This window comes from Carex rostrata, chromosome 6, assembly GCF_964058835.1.
Source record: "Carex rostrata chromosome 6, lpCarRost1.2, whole genome shotgun sequence".
Classification (NCBI taxonomy): domain Eukaryota; kingdom Viridiplantae; phylum Streptophyta; class Magnoliopsida; order Poales; family Cyperaceae; genus Carex; species Carex rostrata.
The window spans coordinates 7,599,163-7,609,905 of NC_135923.1; the positions used below are offsets into that span (position 1 = coordinate 7,599,163).

The 10,743-nt window shown below is 33.8% G+C and overlaps 1 protein-coding gene across 2 annotated transcripts; it reads right to left on the reverse strand.

The window, feature by feature from the left end:
- Window positions 1-4,654: 4,654 nt before the first annotated feature.
- Window positions 4,655-8,534, reverse strand: LOC144555383 (endoglucanase 9). Of its 2 annotated transcripts, none has more exons than XR_013512038.1 (6): window positions 7,859-8,378; window positions 7,025-7,332; window positions 6,097-6,555; window positions 5,871-6,006; window positions 5,610-5,786; window positions 4,655-5,397 (listed from the first exon to the last, which is right to left on the reverse strand). XR_013512038.1 is itself a non-coding variant. In XM_078303686.1 (6 exons), exons 1-6 carry the CDS (start codon window positions 8,241-8,243, stop codon window positions 4,996-4,998), a joined length of 1,863 nt encoding a protein of 620 aa, XP_078159812.1. In that variant the 5' UTR covers window positions 8,244-8,534; the 3' UTR covers window positions 4,655-4,995. The 2 variants fall into 2 exon arrangements, 1 of the variants encoding a protein (XP_078159812.1); XM_078303686.1 differs by having other exon boundaries at window positions 5,610-5,782; window positions 7,859-8,534.
- Window positions 8,535-10,743: the final 2,209 nt, after the last annotated feature.

A 10,743-nucleotide genomic window follows, 5' to 3' on the forward strand; every position in this document is an offset into this window, starting at 1 on the left:
TGATGTGTGACCTGGAAATTAATTTGATGTTGTTTCTTTTCACCTGTGAGCAGTAGCTACAGTAAATTAAATTCACATTTGTGCAAAATTCCAATCTGTGATTTAAAAGGACCCATATCAGTATGAGAAATCATGCTATAATTTAACCAATATGAAAGAAAAATAACCATTTCTCTTGAATTGACATCCCAAGTGCACCTTGTAGAAAAAAAATGTAAATATCACATTGTAGCGTACTTGAATCTCAGGAACTGAATAACGAAAAGAAAAGAGATAGTTGATTTAAACAAACAATATATTTTCAAAAGCCAGTTTGAGCTTAAAATAATAATGCTCTTGATCCTGATCAGAATAGAATATTTCACATATGTTCAGGAGAGACTGTGGCATCCCTTTTTGAAAATGGTACCTCTTTTCAGGTTGCATGTGCTTGCATGTGCAACCAAATGCCTACAGCAATGTGCTTTCACTACTAACCAGTCATGGTCAAAATCTCCAATCTTTGGATGGATTCATGGTTTAATATAAATAATTCATGGACCAATTTGTTTATGAACCCCCCTACTGTGACACTACCATGTCTCACTCTCTACTAGACTGTCTAGGCAATAAATTATTGGACCCGCATCCTTGTAAACAAGAGATGAAAAAATGTTTCTCTCACGTAATAACAATATCATTAGCCACCAACTCATTGATTTTTTTTATTCAACAGTTCCATCTTTGGAGTAGCATGTCTAATCGAAATTTTTTTACTGTGTTGTACACAGTGTGCATTTTTTTTATAAAAAAAAAAAAAAATCAATTTAAACTTTTATTTCTCAAGACGGTGGAACTAATTATATAATATAAGAATTATTGTTTCTTTTTAGTCAATTAATATAAGTTTCAAAAATAAAAAAAATGAATTTATAGGTTTATTTTTATTACATAGATAGAGTACCAATCAAATTTTATGTAATTTTTTTGTTAGATCATTTGAATAACAGTAAAACATGCTTAAAATTTCATATTTTTTGTATAGTTATTATATTTGCATCATATCTATAGTTTATGATTTAAAATTTAAATATATTTGTAGGATTATTAAAATTATTAAAATAAATAATAGTCAAAGGAATTATTCTCTTTAAATATATGTTCACAATTAACATAAATAAAGTTACTATTTACAGAAGATGTGTCCACGGTCAACTAAATCGAATCATCGATGATTATTAGCATATCTTGAATTGAAAATTTCAAAAATCGGTTGTTCTTGTCGAGGTGCATTGCAATTAATGTTCAATTTAATAAATTTAATTTAACTTCATTGCTAGTTTACCAGTGTCAAGTTCCTTATGTTCTACACTAACGAGTATCAAACTTCAATGAACATAGTTACAACCAACTAATATGCATCCGACCAATTGATTGGGGGCTATCCAATTCAAACTTGTCAATATCTCACTTTCTACGAAAACTCTGTGTGAATCATATTTGTATAGATTAGGTTCCCGTACAATGAAACTAATTAAAATGATCTCTGTTTCGTTGCAGATACGGAGCCTAACCTAACTGTACTCAATCAAATTTTCTTTTATTTCTTTGGTCCCTGTTCGCTGCCAAATTTCAGTGCTTTTTATTGTTTATTTTGTTTATATTTTCTTAGATGGGAGCAGATAGGAAGCTGCACGTGTAGCTACAGAGCTTGATCTAAGGTAATTATGAAGGTTGACAGAGGTAAAGTAAGTTTTTTAAGTGTAAAAAAATTGAACTTTACAATTGTCATATAACTTCAAGACTCAGTAGTAGATAAACTTAGGCTGTGCTCCCGAAAAAATAAGGATAGAGAAAACAAACGGAGAAGAAAGAAGGAATTATAGGGTTATTTACTCTATTTACACTCTAATTTGAAAGTGACAAATTGAAAAGAATTTGTATATCAAGTTCCTCCTCTCACCTCTTTACTCCTCTTCATTTTTTTCTTCGATTTTTCTTTTCTAGAGCAAGAGAGTAACTCTTGTCAAATCCGATCTATTAGTTTTTCACATCCGCTCTCTTTCTTTTTCTTTAATGAGAGATATTTCACCTCTTTTAAAACACACCCTTAAGATAGAGTTGGAGATGAATTTAAACAAGAATTGACAAATGTTAGTTTGTTCTTTTTTTAATAAAAAAAAGTCATTTCTTCTCTTAGAGTGACAAAAGATACTTAAAATGTGACAAAAAGATTTGTTTAGAGATTGCTATAGAAAACAGATAAAATAACTCATCAAGGATAACCTAGTGAGTTATTGATTTCCATAAACCTAAATATAGATCAATAGAAATCTATAAAAACAATGGATGAACTTTATATATAAGCAAAGATGATTGCTAAATGTATACACTTTGATAACACCTTGCATACTAGACTATTAAATATGACAAAAATTTAGATGTCTCAATTATTTATATCTCCGTGCCTTCCCTTTTAAAACTTTAATAACTTAAATTTAAAACTCAGATGTCAACATAAAACATTTAGATATAATTAATATTATTTTTTTTGTGCACACCTAAATGATTATGACATTTCGACTTTATTTAAATTACATCAAGAACTTGTTAAAATACACTAATATATTTTTATTGAATCAAATAAGAACAAAACAAAAAAGTAATAATATTTTTTGTGTGTGTTCAACAAATAATATAGATCACTTTTAATGATTTTATATTGATATCTAAATTTTAGAATGTTTTTATTAGAAAATTTAAAATATAAAGACATGATTAAAACACAAAAAATAAAAATATTTAAATCTTCATTAAACATTTTTGTCTATTTTTCATCTTGATGAACCTTTTTCTTTGCCAAGAAAACAGAGATATGTGCTTCTCAAGATAAAAACTGTTAGTCTTAAAGGCACTTAAAGGGGAGGGTGCATAGGATCTTTTTAAATTTTAAACTAAGTTATTTCTATCTAACGTGTCAACAAGTTATTCTTGGCGGAAACTAGAATAACTTTAATCTAAACAAATATATGAAAGTAAATAGTAGAGTTTAGAGACACTTGACACAAGAGTTGATTACGGAGTTCGGCACTAACGCCTACGTCTTCGGGACCCGCGATCTTCAAGATGGCGCGCCTTTCTTTACCCAACGAGAAAGGAGTACAAAGTGAAACTGGTGAGCCCTTACAAAGCTTCTGAAAAATCACACGGCCCGAGCACGGAATGGCTCACGACATCTAAAAGCTCTAGTGAATGAATGAGAAGGTTGATCACGCATGATCACTCTAAATCTTGCAGAGAGATTAAGTATGGGTTGTATATGCTTGAGATTGTATATGAATATTGAAGTTGGAGTTCACAAGCAACAATAGTTTTTTCTAGATTTGAAAATTCGTATTTTACAGTTGAGGGCGGCTAGAGTGATTTTTCAAACCTTGATTTTGTTTCTATTTATAGAGAACTGAGCAAAATGAAGTAATTTGGTCTTAACCGTTATAACAGTTGGCCAACTTACATTGGGTTTGACTGCCATGAACCCTAACGGGTGGTTAACCGTGGCAACGGATGCATAACGGTAGTACTCTAAAAATTTTGGGGCGACATATGATTTTATCTGTTGCGCAACGATAGAAGGGGATTTGTTCCATTGCACCACGGATCAATGATCGGTTTTAACCGTTGTAACGGTTTCTGAAACGTTACAACGGTTAGCTTTAGTACATTCTTAAGCATATTTTACCAATTTTACATATTTATAATTCTAATCTTGAAGTGATGCTTTTGTGTCCAATACCAAGTACTTCATGATTATATATTTTGCAAATCTAGTCAAACATACAAGTAGATTATGATACAATTCAACAAAAATGACTTTATAATACATTAGAAATTCAAATTAGTGATTTCCTAACATTCTATCTAGTCATTAAATAGAACGATTTATTGATTTTCTAGAAAAATGTTTGCTACAAACAATATAACAATTGATTTTTGTTTAGACAACCAATCAAATTAACCAAATCCATTTTTTACAAATTAAGTCAACAAGGGAACAGCTCAAGCTTAAAGTGTTGCACTCAATCTCTTTTTCTCTAAGCAGTATGTCATACAAATAAAAAGTGTTATTTCTTTTTCCTTTCTAACAACCACATATCTTAAGCTCAGAGGCTCTGCCTCTCTGGTAAATACATTTTTTTAAAATAATGAATAATGTTTAATAGTTAGTATTAAGAGCAAGAGCGGAAGCCAAAAATTTTGTCAATAAAGTTCAGTAAATACATTTTTTTTAATGTCAGTATCAATATAATAATTCACAAACTGTAAGTACGGAGCAAATAATTGAATGATACTTACATTCGTATGAACGTCAAATATACATTTCCTCAAAAAAATTACATGCAAAACATAAAAAGTATTACTAAAAAACGTTTGGCCAGGAAAAAAAAAATAGAGGACATTAACATCCCCATTTAATCCACTTAAATCCGCTCATGCTTGAAGAAGGTAGCACGTAATTAAATTCTAAGAGAAAGTACTATGAATAGCTGGGCTTGCTTTGTGGCCTTACAACCTTTGCGTAAATTAGAGCACGCGGAGCTAAACAATAAAATGTCCAAATGGGCCCATAAAAACCCATCAATTAATCAAAGCAAGATAACAAGGCCCGCAATGAACATTCACAAGCAAACAATTGCTAGAATATAAAGCACTATTTACACACAAAAGGAGTATTGTTCACACATCTTCCTAATATAAAGCTACATATAATAATGCTTCATAATACAAAATATATTTAGACTAGAAGTATCATAATAATACAGCAATGTTACACATACAAAAGCCTGTACCAATCAACCTAAATGATCTCATTGCATAACAAGTCACCCACATGCCAAAATGCACCTCTCCCTGCCTTGCCTTCAGTTGTTAGATCACCATAAACAGGATGAGAATGAATATATTAAAAAATCACCTTTCAGTTCCATGTAAAAAAATCCCAACAATGCGTTTTCTTTTTCACGGTTTCCAAGGCGCTGGTGGAGGTGGTGGTGTGGGAAACATAGGCGGCACAGCAGAAAATATGGTATTTTTATCAACTCCAGTATTCTCATGACCAGACAGAGCGATTAGGGCTGCGACCAAACCAGCATTGCCAGCAAGAGTCGGCTCGGTGTAGTTGTAATTGGATCGAACATCCTTGAACCCATCGTGTCGGTCCGGACCCGCTACCATCGCACCCACTATTGTGTTAGGGTTTGGTTTCTTGGAATCTCGCCATTTCCAGCCTCCTTTGCAGTTATAGTGCACACCATTTTTGGGAATTGAGGCACCACGGTGATGGACGTGTTTTGGATACTTCTTGCCGAATCCTACCACATAACTCATTTTTCGTGGATTTTTGCCAAGGATATAATCAATCTGGAAACAAAGAAGATACTTCAATTCATGATTTCAAAATTTTATTTCTGAGTTTCCAGTTATAGAGAGTAGAAACCTGATTCAAATACAGTGCAGCACGTTGATGTTTTGTTTCTTTAAATTACCTGCCTAGTTGTCACTACACTGCTCAAGTTGATACAATTACAAACCGATAAAAATTGGGATGCATCTCGATTAAGAAACAAGCATACCTGGGTCTTTGCAAAATCACGAAGAACACCTGTAGAATAGAAATTCGGACCACAATACCACCCTGGCGTATCAGCTGCTTCAAGATAGTCACTATAAACAGTGGCAAGAAAAGCAGCATTGACCACGTATTGTAGTGGCTGGGGCCTTCCATGGTTCAATTGTATCAGACCACCTGTCTTTCAAAAATTACAAGGATTAAATGACCTCTCAGGAAATCATACTTCAAACATAAGTTGACTATAAAGATGTAAGTTGTGAACCTTTTGTCCTATTAAAGGATCTGAAAATGGGAAGATAAGAGCACATTATGATGCTCGTTTGGTTGTGAAAAGTTCTCAGAATTTCTTCGTACGGGTAGCCAGGGCTAAGGAAAAGCCTTAATCTGCTTAGAAGAACCTAAAAATAAAGTATCATAAGATTTTAGGAAATTTCTGAGTTATTAATATCTGTTAAAAATTAAAAAACTGTATCCTTGAAGACACTCACTTGGGCACCAGTTAGTTTGTTATCCCAGCTAAATACACCATAGTCAGGCCCACCCCAGAATGCTCCTGCATGCTTGGCCATGGTTGGATTCGTTGCCAGTTGGAGATACGAACTATTTCCTGTGGCCAGGTACATCCATGCACCGCCCCAAACAAACTCATCCCAGTAACTCGTCGAGTTGTAGAAAAATGAAGCATCACTTCCACCAGCACTGTATCTGCCCCGCTGTTCCCTTGAAAACTTGAATAGAGTTGTTGCACCATGGACCAGCTTTTGTGAGTACTTTTTATTGTCCTTGAAAACAATGGATGCTGCGGCAAGAGCAGAAGCCATCTCTGCTGCAAGGTCGGAGCATGCATGGCACTCGGTAACAGGTCTAGGATAGTCTATATCCTCAGGCCGCATCCAGCAGTAGTGGTCATTTGGTGAGGAGCCACCAGTCATTGACCCTGTTCCAACCTAATTTTTAACATAAAAAATGTTGTTCGTAACATTATTGATGAGTCTCTACAAGAATTGTTGGCTTGGTTGGGATCAAACTGAAGGAGTATAATGCCGCAATCTTTTCTTTTTAAACATCTTTTAATAAATTTTGAAGCAGTAGCAATCATCTACATGAGAGGGAACTATACCTATACGGCTATACTTATGAGTTCTATTTCACTAGGGCAACTGTTCAGAAACGGAAGTTGGACACAACTGTACCATTTTCCATTCAGAAATGCATCTAAACTAAGTATAACATTCAAGCCAATACATGTAAAACATGTGCAATGCATGTTTCACAATAAGTCAATCATTTAAGCAAGCTGTGTATCCATAAAACTGTATTACCCACAACAGGTATGGTAATCGCATACCAAACATAACGATTTACAACAAATAGGTCGTAATCTTTTGAATTCAATCTTTTTTTTTTTGTATTTACCTGGGCAGCAAGCTTATCAATTGTATCAGCAGATGAATTGAAGGTCTTGAGAAGATAATCACTACCCCATTTAATGATCTCTCTGACATGACCCAATTCACCAGCTGCCTGGTACTTGGCGCTGTATTCTATCACGCTCCAGCTCAGCATTGTCATGGCGAAAGATGATGGGAAATTAAATTTAATTGCATCACCTGCATCATAAAAACCACCGACAAGGCTCCTTTTAAAGGCGGGATCAGAGAGTCCGTCTTTCATACCAGAGTTTCCTCTCCATGTCACGTTGTTATGCCGTGGTATCGGCCCCGCTGAGAAAGAAAACAATTTACGAGATTCAATTAAAGTTAAAAGGACGAAGGACGTTTGATAGATTTGTTGGTCAACTAGAAGTATATTACTAAATGTGTGGTAGAATTCTTAATGATCAGCCAATATAAATTAGCTGACCTACTTATTTGGTTGCAATTGAACTGAAGTGTTAATAAATGGACTGATAGCCTCCAATTCAGTCAGATCAAAGTAAGGAAACTTTTCACTGTAGATTAATTGAAGAAGTAATCAAACAGCTAAAGACTACTACATTTTCCGAAATGTACATGCACTTTACCGAATAAACAGCATATTTATTCTCTCTTTATTCCCTGAGTAACAACTGAAAAGGTTCAATTATAAAACTAAGGTGGTGGGGTGGCAGAGTTCTTTACTTTTGGATATAATTTTATCCTTCATCTCCACACAGGCCATAGCATACCACACAAATCTAACCCTAAAAACCAAATAAATAACTAAATATATAGTTAAATAAATTCCACAAACTCAAATTTTACCACTCACATCTCTGTGCATTGAAGAACATGAGCGCCTTGTGGAGAGCTAAAGTATAATTGTCTGGTGGAGGTGGCGGCTTGTGGTGCCTCGGCACCGCCTTCACAATAAGTGTCACAAAGCCGGCAAATGCGGCTGCGCCGAGAATGCCACCAACTATCCAGAGAAATATCTTTCGGCTTATGATCAGGCACCCCAAATCCACATACTTCTTCTTCTTCTTTCCCTGGTCACCGGGCCCCGCAAGCAGCCAGCTCTGCTGTGTCTCGTCTAGGGTCCGTGACATAGCTCCCCGGTCCAGGTCCAGGTTCCTGCTCCGGTCATCATCGGTGGCGGAGTCGGCGTGGGATATCTCCAGTGGGCCTCCCCATGGATCTCTCCCGTACATACTCATTTTGAAGTCTTATTTAATTTTTGCTGGTTTTTTCTGGGTTTTTTTCTTATTTTTCTCGCTTTTTTTAAGGGGAGATTGGGAGGTGGAGGAGAGAATTAGAAGGAAAGCAAAGCTCAGTAGTGGGTTTTGGTACGGTGGGTTTTTAGGTACGCGGTATAATAAAATAATTAATCAAAATCCCTGTGGTAACTGTGGTTTGCACTGTAAAGAAGAATTAGTGATATCAGGTGTTTTGGTGCTGGTGTAGATTTGGTCGGCCGTTCTATACAAATGAAATTCGTACTACATTACAAATATTTGCACGCATTACGTGGTGTAAAATCATTGGATGAAAGGGGGCAAACAAAACTGCCACGTCATCTATTGGTAAATGCTTGTAAACTCTGTTCTGTGGATTAACTAAATACAGTGTCTTAAGACAGCAACAAACAAAGTTTCTCAACATGGCTCAGGGCGAGGAAAAGTTACGAGTACGCACAAGTGCACCAGTATAGGAAAAGGACCTGGGGAAAAGGAGAGAAGGAAAGCGAGCTGGCTTATCTGTGTACGTTTAAATTAAAGGCACGTAGTCAGGCGGAGCCGCGGAGGAAAGGAAAAGTGATGATAACGATCGTTTAGGCTTACTGATTAATTATGATTATTTAAATTGGAGAGAGAGTGTCTGTGTGGGAAAGCTAAGCGTGGGGCAGGAAAGTTGCCTGCACTTGGTATGCTATTAAAAAACTTTTACCATGATTTAATGTTTTAGACCTGAGGAATTGCTAAATAATATTGCAAGTATTAGATTTTTTGATCTAGTAATTTTTAAATATAATATCAAATTATAGTTAGAGGACGTCAGAATTATTTCATCACGATCTGTAGTATTGCGAACGTAGTTGTTCAACTGTCTCAATTTGGACCGAAATAATGTTTGATAATTTCTTTTTATTATTTTGACATTTTATGAATTAAAAAAAAAAAATTACTTGTTAGTCTCGTAAAGAAAGGAGGATATTATGAATATCTTCGTGCGGTGCCAATCAAGTGAACAAATAAAAATTTAATATTTATTTTATTGTCTTAACTCTTACGTACGTGGTGTCTCACATTGAAATACACAAAATCATACAAATGAAGATTGTAATTTTTTCAAAATAGAAAATTAAATGATAATAAATAATGCGTGAGAATTTTCATAAATTTGGGTTAATTGGGATCTCTTCTCATTTCAGCTCAATCAATTGGGGTTAGTTTGAATCAGTTTAGTAGAGAGAGAGTAATATCAATATTTTTTTTTGTTAATTCTAGAGTCTATTTTGTAAAAGAGAGATATGTATAGATTTTTTAAATACTTTTTTTTAGCAAACTTTATTGTGTTTTACAAGCATGAAGTCCATCCCTCTACGTTCAGTTCATCTTGATAAAACTGGAGCAGACAAGGATGGATCTATCCCATTGGAATGGGGTGCTTAGTCATCTATGTAATTTTTTTAATTATTTATATTAAATTTAAATGAATTTTAATTATTAAAAGTTTTATATGATTGAACCCCTTATAAAATGCTAAATATGTATTTGTAAATTAGTGGTTAGCATTTCTCTTTGTGTTAGTGGTGGAGACTTGAGTTCAAATCTCACTCACATACATTGTACATTTTACATTTCAATTCTCTCAATTTAGATTATCTAGTTTCATAGTAGAGAGAGAAAGCAAAACAGAGAAATATATAGGTTGATACGAGCTCCTATAAGCCACTTCTCTTTGTCTACTTAATTATTTTAATCTCTCTATCTTGCAACATGAAGATTTAAGACGTGTGTTCATAGTTTATAAGGAGAAGATCTTGATATTCCTTAATTAAAAGTGTCTCTTCTAGAGACAGATGTTTATGTCTAAACAGAAAGGGGTAAATGTATGATTTTGAATCATTCACCTCTTGAAATGGATAAAACATAATAAGAAGTAAAGTATGAGATTAGATAAACATAACTTATGGTGGATGTAATTATTATCTTTTGATAATGCAAATGGACATATAATGCCTTTTAAAAAAAAAAAAAAACTAAAGGTGCCTCTAATTTCATAATTTGTATTTTTGTTTGTCGTTATTCTTAATCGGATTTCTTGCCGAAATTAGTGTTGACTTTTACTGTATACTAGTAATAATACATATCTATATTTTTGCTGCACAAATACTACCCGAGTATACTTGTTGCTATACAAGATCCTATGAAATAATTATATTACTTTAAAAAGTTTTAAGTATACATTATATATATTTTTAAATATAAAGAAAAAAAAATATAAAAATATGAATTATTAGACTAAGATAACTAAGAGCGTAAAAAATAAATTAAACGGTTGATAACGGAGAAATGAATTATACATAATTATATAACTAACAAGTTTTAAAATTCAACGTATAATTTTTTTTTTTTTTTGGGTAGTTAATCACTGAAATGTATTATTCGCCCTGAGCATTTATCATAGAACGGGTTCAAACGACAAATGACGAGC